Below are 20851 nucleotides of genomic sequence, written 5' to 3'. Positions count from 1 at the left end.
TTTCTATAACCGTAAAGCAAAAAAGAAAAATATTCCTGATTTCAATTATTAGATCAATGAAAAAAATCAACGTAAAACATTTTAAACTAAAAAAATAAACTAAATACTGGGTAAACTAAATAAATTTTTCAAATAAATGAAGTGCAAAACTTTCTACTAAAACTTGAAAAATTAAATGCTATTTCAACTGTCAACTGATATCCTATAAACTAAAACAGGCTGTAGGAAAAACCTAGGAAAATTTTTGAATCCCGTGCAAGTCAAAGTTGCTTCTGTTCTCTGAGACATTAGAGAGATGTTGCTAAGAATTCGTAGAGCTCTAATATAATTTTCTACTTAGCGTCACTGTGATTTGTAGAGAAATTTTCACTCATGCGCTATGAAGCTCAAATTGTGTTAAAGTTAGAATAAGGAACTTCGCAAAATCTATCTACTTTCGCAACAAAAAAAGTGCTATAAGGCTTTAATAAAACGAAAACGAGATAATACGGAAGAGATTGACCTTTTTAGTTTAAATCGGCTTTGTATTCAAAAGGAACTTATATATTTTTTCCCATGTCTTCTACGTATCTATATTATATAAAACGCTAATACATATGTATGTATCAATAAAACCGATGATATTTCTTTTCTCGCGTTGGCAACAGTTTTCATTTTTAATTGAAAGGATTCGGCGCTCAAGAGCACGTAGCGATCATCATGTGGCTAATCTATATTACATAAAACGCTAATACGTTTTAATTGATAGGCTTCGGCAAGCAAGAGTACGTAGTGAGCATCATATGTCTAATCTGGTGAATTCTCACCGAATTATCAAAAAAATTCTCACAAAATTATCTTCATCGAAGCAGATCCTTTACATCCGGCGTTCAGTACTATTTCATATTGTTTTACAACACATGGTTTCAGCCCTCTGGTAGGAAAAACTTTAAAACAAAACTTACAACAGTTACTTTTTTCAACAACTGAAATTTAAAATAGTGTGATAAAGAAAAATATGGGAACTGTTTGCAATTTCAAATTAATATTGAACTGCACAGGTTTAGAATTTTCTACAGTGAAAAGTTTTCGGAACTTCAGTGTTCAAAAAAGTATACAAAAGCTAGACGTCAAGAACGTATCCAATGAGCGAGCAAAGCGATCATCGGATTGCGAAGCAATCCAAAATGAACTGCGAAAACAGTGCCGGGGGTTGGCGAGCGCCAGCGAGCAGGGGGCGAAGCCTCCTAGTTTTTAATTTATTTTATGGTTTCTATGTTCTTGCAGCTTATGCACAGTAAATAAAACATATTATCACTTTTCTTAATTTTCTTCGTTAAATATCTCTTTTCTTTTATTCTTTTTTGTCTTTTATATATAGATATATTATACTAGCTGAATACCTATTTTTTGTACGGAGTGGTGAATAAAAAAAGAAGAAAAAAACAATAAATCAGTACTGAACAACGCTATGAAATCATGCATAAAACTGAAAGGCCGACACAATTAATAAAGAAATATAATTATTTTTTTTTAAATATTTGTTGCCTTTTCCAGTGGATTTAGGTTATTAAACTAAGCGAAACGCATTTTTTATACCTCATCCTGACTGAATAGAGATTGACTGCATTCATGCTATTGCTCTCGGCTAACTCATGACAATCAAAATTTACCTCTATCAGGTCATTTTCCCCCCCGCTGCATATCTCTTTCGAAGAGTCGTAAGACACTGATTTCCAAATCATCTGTATTAAAAAAATTCAGTGTTGATGCAATTTCAATAACTTCCAAATATATCAACATCATGTTTTATTCCTATATTAGAACATATGGCCATAACACCAGAGCTGACGACTTTTCACGATTTTTGGGAGTATATCTTCAAGTAGTATCAAATTTTACCTTTTAATATATGATTGTTTGCCTAGTAAATTTAATTTAAAGTCATTTTCTTAAGTACTTCTAGTGAATGATTCGAAAGTTCAGATAAAAAGCCAGTTTGTTCCATGTGTAGTGGTGAACAAAATTTTTGATTATTAATTTATTAGAACATCGATATATTACATTCGGAATCTCTCATAAATTTTTTTCTGAAATAACAGAATTTCCGATGGTATGTGGAATTAAGATACGATCCTCTTGTTAACAACGAGAATTCCTCACCCACTCTCCATAGAGCATGGAAATTCACTTTGCCCTGATTCTCCTCTCTCAGCCACTGCGGCTTTTTTGAGTGCTGGCTTTATTTTTCTTTTCTGTTTCACGTACGGCTATGAAGATTTTCGATTTTTTTTTCTGTTTCACTTACGGCTATGAAGATTTTCGATTTTTTTTTCACTTTCAGTTTTTATTGGCCACTTTTCACTTTCTGTTCCAAATCACTTCTGTTATCTACATCTAGGCTTTGAGCATGTCGACTTTACCCACTTCATCATTTTTTGAAGCAATGGCATTTTTATTTCATCCAGTATATCCTTCCGCGCTGCAGTCTATTGGGAATTTATCATAACCTTACTATTTAAAAAAGTTTTTGTATTTTACTGTTACTTTTTACTTGTATGGACAGGAAGGTGCATATATCCAAAGCCACTCTGGATTACCTTGGAGATGCTTACGAGGTGGATCCGGGAAACGGTGAGAGCAGAGATGCTTACCTGAGGACGCATGGAGTGGAGACATTCCTCATCCGAAAGACCCATCCTTCAGTCTCACCCTCAAAGGTAGAAGTTTCTCTTTTAACCCTTTGCTTACGGCTAGTAAAACTCCAGAAAGAGAGCTGCTATCACGCGCACTATGTTAAAGAAGAAAATATGCCCACGCTCGTTTATACTAAAATCCATGAGTTCAATGAAGCACTTTTCTAGAGAAAGTTCTAAAAATGCATCATAAGCTCTCAAGGATTTTTGAATTTTTTTTGGGTGCATAATTTACACCAGCTGTTAAAATGTAACTTTTTATCTGTTAAATGAATTTGAATACCTGTTTGCTATGGAATATTTTTAATCATTCCTCTTGCATTTAAATAATTTTTTAGAAATTCAAGATAAGCATTGAGTATATTGATTGAGTATTGCATTGAGTATTATAATGGAAGAATTTCTCTGACAATTATGAATTCTTGCTATCGGATCGGGATATTCATATCAGATAGTGATATTTATATAAGATTTATATAAGATCGTGATATTTATATGCTTTTAAAATTATGGTGGTACTTAAAAATTTAAAAAAGCTTAATCAGTGTTATTGCGTGTCTAACCAACTGATTTCATTTATGTTAGTTTAACTTATTTGTTACTAAAACATACATATATAAATGCATATAATAAAAGGAATAATAAAAGAAACGATACAGTTAAAACTGTAAGATGTATGAAATATTTTCAAAAAAAGAAGAAGGCAGTTAGATTTTTCCATATATTTCTAATGCATGGAGAGAAGTAAGAAGAATGTTTGCTTGGAACCACAATTGTTGTAAATCTCGATCAAGAGGGAGACAAATTACAAACAACAAATTAATCCAAAAGGGTAAAAATAAAATGTAAACTGGAATACATTTTATGGCTGAATTATATAGTCTTTATTCATTAGTAATATCACTTCGTGTTCCATGTGGCTGTTTTGAAAGATCACGCAATTGTTGTTTTCATTCTATTTCGAGTGACTTAAACCTGTCAAGTATCAGTTCTCTTAAGCAAAGGTATTATATAAAGGTATTATATTATTAAGCAAAGGTATCTATATTCTTATGCAAAGGTATCAGACAAGTATGAAATAGCATAATACTTTAAATTCAAATTTAAAAAAAGTATCTCTATTCTAAATATATTTTGATAGAACTATCTTGTTTCTTTAAAATAAACCCAGCAAAATTCAATGTAATACATTTTAATTAAGTAAAAAACGAACGCTACGCTTGTAAAAAAAGTTATATTAGACATGATATTTAAAATAAATACGTGTGCTCATTAATTCTATTATTTGTGTGATTAATTAGAGTGTAAGCATGTTTTATAAATTCTGACAATACTAAAAAAAATTATAACCAAAATAAATTGAGAAAAAAAGTTTATTTCATTTAATGTAATCTGCGTGTGGCTGCTATTCATTAAAATTGAATTAACGCATGCAAAAAAAAAATTCTTTTTTATTCTCTGCGTGCACCCGATGAATAAATTATCTTTGAAGCAAAGAGGGAAATTATTATTTAGTAAAAATCTTAGGCATTTTTAAAAATTACACTAACTTTTCTCTAAATACGACGAAGAAAAATGCAACTTAATAATTATTATGAAGAAAGAAAAAGCTTTTTTTTAATTAAAAAATAACTTTTTCTTTAACAAAACACTAATGATACGCTTTTTCAAAAGATATTTTAATACATTTATTTTCATTTACGATTATTTTGATCTGTTTTTTCTCGTTCATAAAAAAGCTGATGTTTGTTTCGTAAGTTAATTAGAACATAATTTGAGATGTATACAAATGATTAGAAGTAAACAAAAATGATTTAGCTTGTTATTCAGTTTAAAACCAGGAGGAATCTTTATAGATACCAACATTACTGCTTCAACCGGAAATTTTTTCTAGTGGCAACAAAATGTAAATTATGTATAGCAAGATTGTTATGACCTGAACAAAAGATTAATAAAAAGCCATGACAAATGCTTCATAGGAAGAGGATTGACTCGATACTTTAATTGTAGGAATTCAGATATTTGCTAGCAATCGATAAATAAATTCAATTTCTCTAATTGTGTCCATCACATCTTAATTATTTCAAACCGTAGCATCCATGTTCAATTTTTATTTTAGTAATTTATAAGTTTAATTCAAAAAGATTATGACAATCATAACATAATAGTAACGAAGCCCATAATATTCAAAATAGTAAAAAAGAGTTTATTTAAGAGTTTATTAAAAGAGTTTACTTTATAAAATGAATCATAATTCTTCAAGCTTTAATGTTTTATCTTCTACCACTTTATAAAAATGTTTTCCAAAAACGCAACAGTTCGCGCATTCCTTAAAACGAAAACGGTGTGGTATGTCAGCCACTTAGTATTTTAAGGTAGAAAGATTATCTTTATGCGACTCCATAGCAAAAGGGGAGTCATTTGTTGACGTTGTTTCAGAAAACAATTTAGTTTTTTCCTTACAGACAAATAAAACGCTTTTTCGGAAAGACCGAGATTCTAACCTCATCACCAAAAACTCTTTTTAAAGCAACAAATAATAGATAATTTACTACAGTAATTACTATAGTAATTGGTTCATTTTTAAATTTTCGAATTAATAAAATCTAAATTGAATTCAAATTTATTTGAGTGTGATAACATAGCATACTGCAGAAAGTTAATATTGTACTATATAGTATTTGAACTACCATACTACTATATAATACAGATAAAAATAATCCATTTCTTTAAAACTTAAATAAATAAAAAATTTCCATAAAAATACAGAAATGGTTAAACAGAAATTGTTCTAGATTTTTTAATAAAAATCACGTTCTTTTATACTAACCAATATTAAATCTGAATGTTTATAGTAGACCTAAACAACTTAGCCGGATATTTTAAAAAAGGGGATTTTAAGATCATCAATAATAACCTTACTATATATAAAAATCTAATAATGGTGTCGCAGTTTTTAATTTTTGTCAATACATTTTTATTGGCCGTAAAATCACATGATAGGATCTAGTTTTCCCTTATTCATTTCCATATTGTCACTTAACCTTACATGACATGACCTGTGGTTACATAGCATATAGAGCTCCTGATATCTAACTCTGAGATAGAACTAAGTCTAAATACTAATAACGTTTTGTACATTCAACAACAACAAAAACTAAGAATGTCATTTTAAAGCAATCTGTAGCTTTCACAAAGAAACAGATTGCAGATAATAAGCGATGCAAAGGTATCTAAGATCTGTTAAAAATCTCAAGAAACAAAAAAAAATCTCAAGCAACAAAAAAAAAATTCCCCAGTGCTATTATTACGTAACTCTTATTTTTCCATTTTATAATTTTTGTCTTTTGAAGCTTAGTAATTTATTATGAAAAGAACTAAAATACATAATATATTTCACAGTTTTGTCAGTCGTTCAGGGGTTTGAAGAAGGCGATGTGCAGACAAGACAGCAGAAGTGATGAAGACGTTGGCTGGAATCCCGAAATACCCTTCGAAAACGTAAGAAATCAATTTGGTTATTTACACTTTGAAACACACTTTTTATCAAGATGTAAAAACATAAGAATGTGTGTTTTGAAGACATATCTGTTGTCACTCTTTACAGTCTCTCGTATTATCTAACAAGAAAATGAGTAGTTTTTCGTAAGTGTTAATGGGTGATAGAAAATATCTCCATTTCAAAATCTATTAAAACACGATAAAAACTACGATATCTCTCCTAGAAGCCGTGGTGGCTCAGGGGATAGAGCGTTCGCCTTCCAATGAGGTGAACCAGGTTCGAATCCCAGCGATGACTGGTCAATTCAAATTCCGCACCCGGCTCGCACTGACCACAGTGCTGACATAAAATATCCTCAGCAGTAGACGGATCATGGGGAAGAGTCCCCTTGCGGTCAGGCTGACCGCGGGGGGTTTCGTGGTTTTCCTCTTCATGTAGCGCAAATACGGGTTAGTTATATCAGAAAAAGTCCTCCACGAAGGCAAATTTCTCCCAATACTTGATCCAAGGGTTTCCTTGTTTTCTGGACAAGGTTGCGCAGTTAGGCATTAATAGTCGCAAACCCAAAAACATTGGATCGGCTGTTCAACGACTGTTATAAAATAAAATCTCTCAACTGATTTGATGTTGATCAATCCTAAAAGTAACGTGAAGAAACACTCTTTTTTCTTCAAGTGAACACCAAATCGAGCTGCCATACACAATTTAAAAGACGTAAGAAATGCAAAAAGTTGACACTGAGATCACTCGCTTTTACAACATTACGTTAAATATTTTCGCTCCCGAAAACTCCAATGGTTTCGCGTTTTGATTTCCAAGTTGTCGAGTGCTTGAGGCTGTTTTCAAGAGTACTTTTCATCTGCAGAAAGTAAAGTTCACCGTTAAAAATATGTATGCATGTTTTTAGTTGCGTCATAAAGATACTTACATTTTAGTTGTCAAGTCTCTATAAACTGCATTCTATAATTTTAATAATAATAAATTTCATTAATGCTTTGCAAAGTCTAGTTCGAATTCGTCAATCTATTCTCTCTGCTACGCGTATATTTGATTAACAGTCATTATTTAAGTCATTTTATTTTAAGAAATTAGTACTTGTATGCAACCTAAATCACTTATTCTTAGTTTAAAGGGCTGCCAACTTTTATAAACGCTTTTAGAGAAAATTTCTTCTAGTGGTAAAGTTCATGTTTTAATGCACGACTCTCTTCGAATGAAAGAGCTTCCCAGCAAATCAATCAAACTCCGAGCATGATATCAATGAATGCGAAGAAAAAAAATTGATTATAGTTTTATTATCATCCATAATTTTATGATTAATTTCATTAAACAAATTCTATATTCGAATGTATTTTAAGTCAATACCTTTATAAATGTATTCAGATCTTTCTCATTTACACTCATGTTCATACATTAAAGATTATTCAGAATCACATAGAAATGGAACTTTAAAGTAAAAGTTTTACCGACAGAATGATCACACTCATCTTTAAGAATAACATGCAAATTACAGGAAGCCACCAGATGATGCCACGATGTACACTGCGCAAATTACAAAAAGGACCATCCTGAATTATTTTTGATCTCTAAATGACCGGATCTTCAAATTCTAGGACTCAATCTTAAAGTTTCAAGGGGGTGACCTCAAATAATCTAATCATTTAGTGCAAACGATACTTTAAGTTACAAAATCAGACACTAAAATGAAATCACATTTTTAGAATCGTATTAAAAAATGACGTGTTAAAATTGTATTAATCGCATTTTTAAAATAATTCGATTTCTCAGGAAATCGAACTATTTTAAAACTCTACGACTTTTAAATCTCTGTTATATTACAGGGGTGGCCAACCTGCGGCTCGCGAGCCACATGCGGTTCTTTGAAGGATTATTTGTGACTCGCGATAAATGTACCCGAGTTCCCTTTTCATTTTTGTGCTATTATATTTTAAAAAATTATTATCGTTCCGTATGCGTTTCAAAATGTCTTTTAAATTACTGAGAACAAATATGAAAGACTAAGTGTAAGTTGTTCAATTCAATGTGAGTTTTCCATTTCCAATATAATTATGACACAAAAAGCTTCTGGAGAATTAGAATGAAGGAGATGCAAGAAGATCAAGCTCTACAATTAAAATATAATTCGACGTCGACTTCTGAATTTTGGAAATTTGTACCAGAATCGAAGTATCATGAATTGAAAAAGGCTGCTTGTCGAATTATTTCAACATTCGGAACAACGTACTTATGTGAATCATTTAGTTCCACTTTAAAATTCGTGAAATCTAAACACCGATCAGTATTAACTTATGAGCATCTCAAAGAATTACTGAGAAGTGCTGTCACCAATTATTCACCAAATTTTAAAGAATTTTAGGAGAAGTAAAATAAATATGTTTAATTTTTAATATTTAAATTCAATGCACATATTTTGTACTTTTACTTATATGTTTTCAATAAATANTTTTAAAAAATTATTATCGTTCCGTATGTGTTTTAAAATGTCTTTTAAATTACTGAGAACAAATATGAAAGACTAAGTGTAAGTTGTTCAATTCAAGGTGAGTTTTCCATTTGCAATATAATTATGACACAAAAAGCTTCTGGAGAATTAGAATGAATAAAGATGTAAGAAGATCAAGCTCTACAGTTAAAATATAATTCGACGTCGATTTCTGAATTTTGAAAATTTGTACCAGAATCGAAGTATCATGAATTGAAAAAGGCTGCTTGTCGAATTATTTCAACATTCGGAACAACGTACTTATGTGAATCATTTTGTTCCACTTTAAAATTCGTGAAATCCAAACACCGATTAGTATTAACTAATGAGCATCTCAAAGAATTACTGAGAAGTGCTGTCACCAAGTATTCACCAAATTTTAAAGAATTATCAGGAGAAGTAAAATAAATGTGTTTAATTTTTAATATTTTAATTCAATGCACATATTTTGTACTTTTACTTACATGTTTTCAGTAAATATAATTTATGTAAAAAAAATTAATACCTATTTTGCATACCTTAAAATACGTATTTAATTGCGGCTAGCGAAAAATTTGAAAATTTGAAAAATGGCTCGACTATCAAGAAGCTTGGCCACCCCTGTTATATAACATTCTTTAAAACTATGTAAGAATTTGGCTATATCACATTTTAAAAAAATATTTGACTATTATTAAATAAAATGATAAAAATAATAATAATAAATATTTACTAAAAGTTATATTTTGTATGGATTTATCTTTAGATGAACGAATTTAATCACTGCGTGTAAAAAAATTTCAATTCGCTTTAAAAGTTTTCGAGGTAGGGCGAAATTCGCAAAAAGTAACATTAACATTAAGAGACCCAAACTTTGGATCGTTCTCTTGACGAAGCTATGGGGACCTTATTTGCAAGATTGTGACTAACCTCGATATTTTGGGGGTCAGTAATCCCATTCCATTGAAAACGAGGTATGTTTATTCAGACAAAGTATGTTTTCGTGTCTGATTCTCTAACTTAAAATATCGTCTGCACTTAATAATTCGATTATTTGAGGTCAGCCTTTCGAACCTTTAAAATTGAGCCCCAGAACGTGAATATCCGATCGTTTTATCGAAAGTCATTCAAGATGGTTCGTTTCTTATTTCGTACCCGGTACGTCACTACACAATGACGAAAGTGTAAGAGAGAGGTATGTAAGGAATGCTGGTTAAGTAGTGAAAATTGAACCCAAGCGCTATCTAAGCTGCTTTGTGACATAAGCAAATTGCTATGGCGCAGAGGATGCATGTGAAAAAAATTTTACGTGGTAGAATTATCGGCCACCAAGAATCTGGACGTACTGAGATGACAACACTCGAGGAACTTGGAATCGTCCTAAGTGTCCCCTCCAGGCGTTGGCAATGATTCCATGTGATGATGGAAATGTGAGTAGACGTTACGGCTTCCGAGTTACAGCACTGAATGAAGACAGGTATTGGACAGCAGTGACTGTCAAATAAAGTAGATAGAGTACAGCATCCGACCTGTCAAAAGTTTGGGAAATCTTAGTCTGTATGATCGTAGGCCTGTCAAATTTGCGTATTTTTTATTTCTAAAGCCACACTTGCCAATATCAGCAAGTTTTCTTGGTGAAATCAAGCGAATCTAAGATAGAAGGTCTTCTTGTTCATCAGAGGCGCCATCTATGGCTAAGAATACAAATTCAGCCACACACACATGTCCCACGTTTATAGGGAAGATCCATTCATTCCTCCACAAATCGTTATTTTGCCCTGAACTAGAGAACAATCCATATCCAATTCAGTACCCTACAGAGATATAATTTGCAATGGGAGCATGAAGTACTTTGCGACCCGACGCATTTAACGTGCACCAGTCACCATTTACTGCACGGGGATCGAACCCACGACCTCTTGGACATGGACCCAGCTCCCTACCAGCCAGGCTGTCCTGGCACTGTCAAATGTGCTCCACTCATGGTTACTCACTGTCGGCAGCGATTTTCCTGGAGAATATTGGAGTGTGGACATCGTCACAATGCATGAGACAGGCTCGGCCGAACTGTATTTAATCGACATACAATGTATTAATCATGTAATAGTAAGTTTTTGTAAAGGAGATATTTCTTATAATTTCTCCAGGAAGTTCGCATTATCCTTCATTTATGAACAAGAGAGCAGTTATTTTACACAAATTACGTTCTTTCAAAACCGTTTTAATTTCTCGCAATAAGTTCAAACGTATCATTTATCAATATAAATCAATTCCTTTAAATCATTCGACACCCATAGCAAACTCAGAATATCTTCTAGTGGAAAGCAGCTTTAAGACCGATTTGAATTTTAATAATTCCTGATATTCAGCTAAAAGGAGGATTGAAAATATTACGGTAGTGTACCGATGATAAAATTGGATGATGTATCAAATGATAAAGTATGTTTGCCAATGATAAGAAATACGTATAAGGTGTATCAGTGAAAAACAACATCAATACTAAAAGAGTGATCCTCTTCTGCTCAAATACCAATGAATAATTAATTAAAGAGCAATGTGGTACAATTTCAACAAATTCAAAGAGCATACTATTCTTTCAATTTCATTGATCCAAACAAAAAATTTATTTGTATACATCTGGACAAATACATACACTGGTGTGCAAAACTTAAGCAACAAGTGCGTTTTTTGTCATAACTCTATAAGAAATCATCCGATTGACATGAAATTTGAATATGATGTACATTATTTTGTACTTAAACGATGGTAAAAGGATAATGGCGCGGAAATGAATATAAAGCTTAAAGTAGGGTATGGAACAAAAAAAGACATTATTTGACATATAGTGGCGTTACACATGATTGCCTGAAGAAGGTACAACTGGCAGATGTTCCCTAATATAGGATATGCCCTCCCCTTACTGTAATTGTTGCTTGGCATCGTCTCTCCATGCTAAGCACCAGATTATCCAGGAGTTCTTGGGGTAAACGTCTCCATTCCTCCTTTAACGTATCTTTCAGCTGATGGGTGTTACCAGGAGGATACTGTCGTGTCGCAAGACGTCTCCCTAATGCATCCCACACATGCTCTGTGGGATTTAGATCTGGAGAGTAAGCTGGCCAATCCATTCGTGTGATATCTTCACTTTCCAGTAGCTCTTGAACATTAGCAGTACGGTATGAACGGGCATTGTCATCCATAAAAAGGAAGTCTGGTCCAATGCCCCTCGGAACAGAACCACATGGGGTAGGATTGCCTCATTGCAGTAGTGGTTTCCAGTTACAGAACCTCGGTCGAAGATCTGATGCTCATTTCGCCCGTTCAACATAATGCCACCCCAGACGACAACTCCAGGACCACCGTAACGATCTCCTTCCGCGATGTTATTGGGATGAAATCGAGCTCCAGCCTCTCTCCAGATCAACTGACGTTGAGAATCGCTTGTAGCACTAAAACGACTCTCATCTGTGAAGAGGACGCGACTCCATTGATGAGGTGTCCAGGTTTCGTGTTCTCTGCACCACTCTAAACGGTGCCGCCGATGGCTAACTTTTAAAGGTATGCAGCGTTCAGGACGTCTAGCAAATAAGCCACCTTTGTGGAGGCGTCTGGCCACTGTAAATCTTGATACTTGTCGTCCTGTGGCTGTGCACAGTTGCTGAGATATGGCGCTCGCTGACTGAAAACGGTTTCTTTTCGCCTGGAGGACAATGTAACGGTCATCTCTTGGTGTTGTTTTCCTTGGACGGCCACCACCAACCTTCCGAACAGCTGTACCAGTAGTTTTAAAGGCATTCCAAGCACGAGAAACAACACTTTTGTTGATCCCGAAATCTTCGGCTATACTGGTCACACTACGCCCCACCTGAAGCTTCCCAATCATTCTTCCTCGAGTAAAGTCGTCTAAATGATTTCTTGAAGACATGTTTCACAAAACAAATCACTTGCAGCGAATGTCTTTAACTACGGTGCTCTTCATCCTTTTATCACAGCTTTGACCTGCACGCGCCGACCCACAAGGTTTACGTACACTTGCATCCCCTACATATGTGATTGGATGGGGGGATCACAGGATAGTTACGCCAAAGCCAATCAGTGTGATCAGTATACCCACGTCATACCAAATAAGGTATTAAAAGGAAGATGTTACACTTGGAGGGCGTGATTACACCATTTCTGAGAACTTCGGAATCCGGATTGAAGTGGTTTAGCACACCACCTGCGAACTGACGGTTCTTTGAATGTTATGGGAAAAAGGTTAAAACAAGTGACGTAAAGTCGTAAATGTGAGGGGAGAAATTGGCCTTGAGAAGGACATCGGGGTCAATTCGACCTAGAGTCACCAAGAGGTGAAAAGATGACACAAAATGTGTTGCTAACGAGAAAGAAAAAAAGAAGTATTTCCAATTATCTTTAAAGAGCATGAGGTAAAATTTAAAAAAAAAATAAATTTAAAAACGGAAAACAACAAAAATTGTTCGATGAAGGAATAAAATTAATATAATTAAAAAAATCGTCACACATCACCGTGACAGTATGGGGGGTAATGAGGAAAAAGAGGATTTCCGTGAAGCAACACGTTATCATGAGCTTTTTTTTTCATAAGAAATAAAAACTTTTGACAATATATATTGAAATGCATTCTGCATCAAGTATAATTACTAATAGTTAGAAAGCACAAATCGGTTGCATGGTATCCCAGACTTTATCATTGGGGTTAGTAGAAAATGGGTCGAAGAAACCACCTTAAGTGCAAAGGCAAGGTGATAAGATATGGTAGGGCTACATCGATTTATATTCTTTGTGATGGGTTAATCGATATCCCCACTCTCTACAATTTCCTCTTTTCAGTTACCATGATTTCAGTAAATCTTACTTTTTTCCGCACCAACATATTTTAACTTCTTACTGAAACGAACTACCGTTGGGAAAAAACGGGACTTTCCGAAACCGTGGTAGTGGACAAAGAAGAAGTGTAGAGAATGTGAAAATCGCTTCACCTTGAAACGCCACTGCTATTTACAAAGAAGGTAGTATGCAGGATTATAATTGTATAACTCTCACGATAATATAATTAGATATATGATCTTGCACAGCTTGAGTCGTTTCTCCAGGTGTAATTTGGTCCTATACAATTGAGTGCGCCAACTTTTCCATCTTGATGAGTGCTATTGACAACAAATTTCCTATGTTCTACTTGTTTTCGGAAATAAGATCTCCAAAAATTCATACAGTGTAAGAATATTCTACACATTAAAAAGTGAAAAACCGCACTTTAATTGTGTTCAAAAATAATGTATTTTTAAATTATTAATTCGATATTTCAAAATTTTTCCCCCCAGCTGGATTGCATGAGGGCTGACTCTATGGATGAAGAAACGGCACCCCTTCCTCCGGCCAGTGAGGAGGAGAGGGGGAAAAGCATTAGAAAAACATCCACCCACAGGCCCCTCACCCCTACTGTCAGTGAAGAGGTTGATGAGCTGATCGAACAGTCCATAGAGATCGAGTCCAACAAGAAAATGCGGAAAGACCACCTGTCTTGGTTCAGCCTCGCTTTCAAATCGCCAGACACTGAAACAAAAGTAAGTGACGGGGGTAGACTGTCAATATTTTCCAAATTTATCTTCATTCAATTCTCGAATAAAAATACAAATTTTGTCAATGGACAATAGGTGATGGTAGCTTCTTACATAGGTGATGGTAACTTTATGATTCAAAAAGCAACTAGCGCCGTTTTTAAGGGTTCTTTTTTTTAACAATCTTAGTATGAATGACACGTAATTTTAACCTTGGTCAGATGACGTAGACAGCACTTGAGATTGTGCATCTTTTTTCAGACTTTGTCACCTCAACCAACGAAAGAACATGACAGATTTAACGTTACCTATCTGCACGCCGATTGTTGAGTCGGCCCTCGGGACTGAACTCATGTCTCTGCACCGGTAGTAGAGTACTAACAAAATAGAACACATAGACAATTTTTGATCAAATGAGCAGATTATCCAATCACTAACATTCAACTTTAACGCCTTAAGTAAGCTGATTATTTTTTGTCTGCATTATTTGAAGTTATTAAATGAGTCACAATTTCATACTTTCCATAAGGAAACATAATTTTTTTTCATGAATTTATATATACTAGAGGGCTAAGACCCCTGTTCGCTGCCACTCCCCAACCCCGATGATTGCTTCGCAATAATTGTCTTTTCTTAGCAGAAAACAGTTTTCATCCCCTTAAATTAATAAAAATTATTCACTTAACATATATGTACTGAAAGGAATTCTGTTTGCTTACTCTTGTGCCTCTACTTCCCACGTCCAAATATTACTATCTATTAGTATTATAAGCATTTAGATCTCTTGGTGAACAGAAGTGATTTTTCGAAGTAATCATTTTTTAAAATAACATTTATATTCTTATAACATTAGATTGTTCAAACAAATTTGATGAGTTCATAACCATAATTTAATATTTTCGCTAATAATAGCAGTACTGGAAAATAACTTTAAATTAGGGATACGAAGATATTTAAAGGAAAATAATACCTTTACGACTTTTGTTAATTGTATGCTGATGACAACCAAAACAATATTGAAATGAATGAGTAAAAACTGGATCCTACCTCGTGATTTTTAGCCAATAGAAATGCACGGACAACAATGGAATACTGTGGCACCATCATTAGACATACTCAAAATAAAATAAAAATCATCCCTCAGCTGTAGCTGGTAAGTTTAGTTGTAACATTTTAGCAAGCAGCATTATTAAAAATTGTTACCTTTTCACACACATGTGTTCTCAATTTTAATTGGCTGTTTTGTGCTTTACTAACCGTAAGTCTTCTGTGATTGGCTATTTGTTATCATTTCACTCTCTTCTTATATTATATATATACTAGGAGACTTCGCCCCCTGCTCGCTGGTGCTCGCCAACCCCCGAAAATTGCTAAGCAATCTTATATGGTTTGCTTCGCAAACTAAGCTCGCTTCACTCGCGACTAACTTAGGTGCATTACAAATGTACAATATTCTAAGAATTCAAAACAATTATTCAAATCCATATAACAACTTAAAAAAAAAAAACATTACATCTTTTTAGTAAATACTACGTCATTAAAATAAATTTGAATTCAAATAAATGACGTGTAATTCGTTAAACCTATTAGAAATGTGCTATAGTATAAAATCTTAAGATAAAATTTCAAAAACTGATATNTGGTAAGTTTAGTCGTAACATTTTGGCAAGCAGCATTATTAAAAATTATTACCTTTTCACACACATGTGTTCTCAATTTTAATTGGCTGTTTTGTGCTTTACTAACCGTAAGTCTTCTGTGATTGGCTATTTGTTATCATTTCACTCTCTTCTTATATTATATATATATATTAAAAAATAATGATAGAGGGTTAGAGAAATAAACGGTACATCCATTATGAAAGCTGTAAATATTTTATGCATAAATTTCGGAATTTAGTTACAAAATAATCCAAGAAATAACGTTGTACGTAGTACAAAAATTCTTAAAAGAACACAAATGCCGTAAAACTTTAATCAAACAGTGATATTCCCCTGCCGGAAACCCATGTTCTATTAAATATACGATTTAAACCTTCTAATCCTTTACGACAACCTTCTTTCACGATTTAACAAAAGAACTAATCGTCCTGGTCATCAGTGACTTTCAGCGTTATCTGTCGGGAATTTTTATTACTAAATTCGATAAATAATTTTTGTTATAAAATTTTTACAGTTTCCCCAAATTTATAAAATACAAACAAAACCGTTTGTTTCATCGCTTCATCTCCCTTTGCTTTCGAGATTTTTAATTTTAAAATCAATCAGGCCTCCACTAGACACCCTATAGCTTGCATTTATCGGGCATATAGAGTTAATGCTAACGTATAAAATTACATCCAAATTTCGTTTTCATTCAAATAAGTTTCTTTCAATTTTCAACGTTTTCTCATTTAAAAAAACCCTCTTTTATGACTGCAAGCTAATGGATAAAAGAGATCTTATTTCCATTGAGAAATCATATTACCCTGGATTGTCAGATTTAATTACAAATTTGTAGTCAAATCTTTATGCCTCTTCTAGTCGTGTGTGAAAAAGGGTTTATTTCACTTCCTGGAGAGATCGTAATCAATAATTCTGTCTCTGTGTAACAGAATCCTGCCGATGTAAGCAATTATTCTTTGAAGTCCGTCATTGATATTTAAACGGATACGGGGAAAAAAATTTTCCGGGATTTAATTTTTTTTTCTTAGTTATTATAAATTAGAAAATTCTTCAGTTTAATTTAAAGTATCTTTAAGAGATAATAAATCGAAGTTAATAAATAAATGAAATAGGTTACTCAATAAGGCGAACATGAAGATTCCTTTTTTTTGCATATGTATTCCTTTAATTCTGTCTTGTATATCTTTTTACACCACAAAAAAATTACATTTTTTACATGCAAATGTTTTCTTTTAGGCATAAAGTAACACGTACCACAGGGAAGAGGGGAGAATGGGGCTTAACTGAACTTCTTAAATAACTTTTTTAATTTATGGGTCAAATTTCTTCTGTGAGATATCGTGGATCGACATCATCGATGTGTGGCGTAACTACCACTATAACTATTGAATACCAATTCACTAGTATATACTTACTTACTTATCCTCTACGTGCCTTGGGCACTTAAGGCCTCCAGCATATCCCTCCAACGCCTCCTGTCTTTNCATTGGTGACCCGGACGTGATATGAACTCGTTAACAAGATGGATGGTCCGCATTAAACAGTTGATTTGCTTAATATAAACTGCTCAAAGAAAAAAAAATCCGGTGAAGTAAAAAAAGTCCTTCGGTCATTAAACAAAAAGTGAAGGGGAAAAAATAATGAGCGAAATGCTATTATCAAAAAAAGTGAGGAAAATATAATGAGCAAAATTAGTATAAATAAATAAACAGCATGAATCAACTAGTGGTATCTGATCATCGAATTCTATCATAGATAAAATTCTGGAAGGGGAATGTGGCGTAACTACCACTATAAATATTGAACACCAATTCACTAGTATATAAGACATGTTAACTTGATTCTACAATGAGGTACCCTTTGATAGATGAAGGTTGCCATATTCTATATATTAATTCCCCCCAGATGTACACTTTTTTTGTCCAGGTGCATTATCACACTGAGAATACTTTCTAGCAACTTGTATAAGAACGTCTTTAAGGTGCAAAAACGACTTTAAAGTTTTCTCTTTACTCTTTTAGTGTCATATTATAGGTTCAGAATTTCAACAGAAAGTCATAATATATTATAAATTATACATCAAACGGTCTTTACATCGATCCATTGAGCCATGCAATCCGTTCATCATCCATGCAAAACTAATTTTTTATTAAAATTGATTCAACTTAAAATTCGTTCTCCACTTTTAAATAAATCAAATTGAATAATATAGCCTTCAAATGTTTTGATTTGCGTACAAATTGTTTTCCTCGGTATAGTGAAATGCTCTATTATAAATGAGTACTTAAATTAAAATATGTCAATATTTATTCTGCAATAAGTTTTAGATTAAAATGAATTGCATTTTGGTTTTAGATATACTTTTCTGAGTTGTATTAAGTGAATACATAATAGGTTATCAAGTTCACCCGCTCTAGTCCCATCGATTGTGGGGACGAACACAACCTTTTTTTTTATTAAAAAAAATATTATTATGGAGAAACTAAACATCTTTGTAATTCCAGATGTATACCAGAATGCAGGTAAACGTCCAAATCACCGTTAGAAAATACTTTCCGAGTTAAAATATACATATCTATATATATAAAAATCTCTTGTCACAGTTCTAGTGTTTAAACTTCTCCGAAACGGCTTGATGGATTTTGATGAAATTTTATATGTAGTATATTAAGTAGGTCTGAGAATAGGTTTATAAATAATTTTTTTTTCATTTTTCGGACAGATTTAACGTATATTTTAAATATATCTTTATTTAATCATATTCGAATCCAAACTAAACATAGAAACAAATCAAAAACAATATTCACGCACGTTGCAACAAGTCATATTAAACTCTAATACTCATGCTCGCCCTTAAAAGAAGAGTATCAAATATATTTGTAAGTATGTGAATAAGGGCAGTGATATAGCAGTATTTCGAGTTGAAAATACCAATGTAACTGCTCTTCCAGTGAATAACAACGACGAAATAACGCTGTACCAAATAGGCCGGTACATCAGCTCCAATGAAGCTGTTTGGCGTATCTTTGGTTTCCCAATTAATGAACGGGATCCAACCGTTATTCATTTAGCCGTCCATCNCCAACCAGGATTTGAAACTGATTATGCTGCGCATCTTGTCTGCAAAGCAGAAGAAGCTAGACAACTTGCTCGCCTTCGTACCATTGATGCGCAAGAAAAAGACAAGAAACGATACGATGCAAAACACCGACCAATGTCTTATGAACCAGGTGAACTTGTTTGGATTTTTAGACCAATTCGAAAAGTTGGGTTGTCCGAAAAACTATTAAAGAAGTATTTTGGACCTTACAAAATAAAGCGAAAGTTATCTGATGTTACTTACGAGGTCGAGGACGTCACTCCATCTACAAGGCGCAAAACTACAGACACCGTCAATGTGGTGCACATGAAGCCTTACTATGACCCATCGTTTCAATTAGAACCATGTGAAACCGAAAATGCCGAAAGACAGAGAAGTTNATAATTTTTTTTTCATTTTTCGGACAGATTTAACGTATATTTTAAATATATCTTCATTTAATCGTATTCGAATCCAAACTAAACATGGAAACAAATCAAAAACAATATTCACGCACGTTGCAGCAAGTCATATTGACGTGTCAGTGTGGCCGAGAGGTCAGAGTCGTCGTCTTGGAAAGACTGAGATTCAGGGTTGTAAGAACTGTAAAAACTGTAAGAACCGCAGAACTGTAAGAAAATATAAAACTCCAAAATAAGCTTTTATTTATTATTTATGTTTCTTCTAGAAGTTTCTAGAATGTTCTAGCATATCATTTCCTGTTCGTATCACTTCCTGTTATTATTCCTATAAAAGACTGAGTGTCTCAAGCCGAGGCCCCAGTTACTTTGTTCACGTTACTTTGTAGGTGTTGAATAAAGCTCTCGCACTTTATAGACTAAGTCCTATTTATTCTACGTGACAATATTAAACTCTAATACTTATGCTCGCCCTTTAAAGAAGAGCATCAAATATATTTGCAAGTATGTGAGCAAAGGCAGTGATGCGGCAGTATTTCGAGTTGAAAATACCAACTGCTCTTCCAGTGAATAACAACGATGAAATAACGCTGTACCAAATTGGCCGGTACATCAGCTCCAATGAAGCTGTTTGGCGTATCTTTGGTTTCCCAATTCATGAACGGGATCCAACAGTTATTCCTTTAGCCGTCCATCTTGAAAACGGTCAGAAAGTATATTTCAAGAACGAGACAGCGATTGACCGAGCTATAAATCCATCAAAACTACACTCACCGAATTTTTTGAAATGTGTAATCGTGCGGATGCTTTTGGTGCCATTGCACGGACATTACTTTACTCAGAAGTACCACACTATTTAACTTGGGCTCAAGCAAAAAAAATGGACACCCCGCAAGCAAGGCACACCGGTTGATGCATTTGTCGGTTCATTCAAATCAAACTCCTTGGGGTGAGTATTTACAGTCAATCCAAGGCAGACTGAGTGCTTTTTTATTTTCGACTGCTGTTGGTTAATGTCACCGGCTCACTGTCATTTCAAGATATACATAAATTCGATGGACATTAGCATTCAACGTATAAAGATGCATGCCTTGTACAGGGCTTGCTGAAAGAGGACAACCAGTGGGAATGTATTTTTGATGAAGCAGCATTAAACTGTACCGCAAAGCAAACTCGTCTACTATTTGCTATAGTATTAACTACATGTTTCCCGGCCCGTATAGGAACGTTATGGGATAATCACAAAGATTCGATAACAGATGATATACGGTATCAACATCACACACGTTGCAACAATCTAGCGATAGCATTCAGCGATGCTATGTACAATTAAGCACTGACTGCTATTGAGGATCTTTGCATTATTATTGCCAACTTGCGACTCAGTCATTTTGGTATGCCTTCGCCAAATCAAAGTGCATCTGATTCATTAAACATTGACATGAATCGTG

General features: G+C 33.7%; 1 protein-coding gene across 1 annotated transcript in view; it reads left to right on the top strand.

Annotated features, from left to right (window-relative positions):
- LOC107439048 (adenylate cyclase type 8) overlaps positions 1–20851 on the top strand; it is a 209941-nt gene that overhangs the window by 144226 nt on the left and 44864 nt on the right. Inside the window, exons 10-12 of the mRNA XM_071181577.1 lie at positions 2546–2699; positions 6078–6176; positions 14002–14244. Coding sequence (XP_071037678.1) covers positions 2546–2699; positions 6078–6176; positions 14002–14244 — 496 coding nt within the window. The remainder of the gene's footprint in view (positions 1–2545; positions 2700–6077; positions 6177–14001; positions 14245–20851) is intronic.

The sequence above is a fragment of the Parasteatoda tepidariorum genome, chromosome 6, assembly GCF_043381705.1.
Source record: "Parasteatoda tepidariorum isolate YZ-2023 chromosome 6, CAS_Ptep_4.0, whole genome shotgun sequence".
Classification (NCBI taxonomy): domain Eukaryota; kingdom Metazoa; phylum Arthropoda; class Arachnida; order Araneae; family Theridiidae; genus Parasteatoda; species Parasteatoda tepidariorum.
The sequence above is the reverse complement of the archived record's forward strand: the minus strand, read 5'-3'. Positions and strand labels throughout refer to the sequence as shown.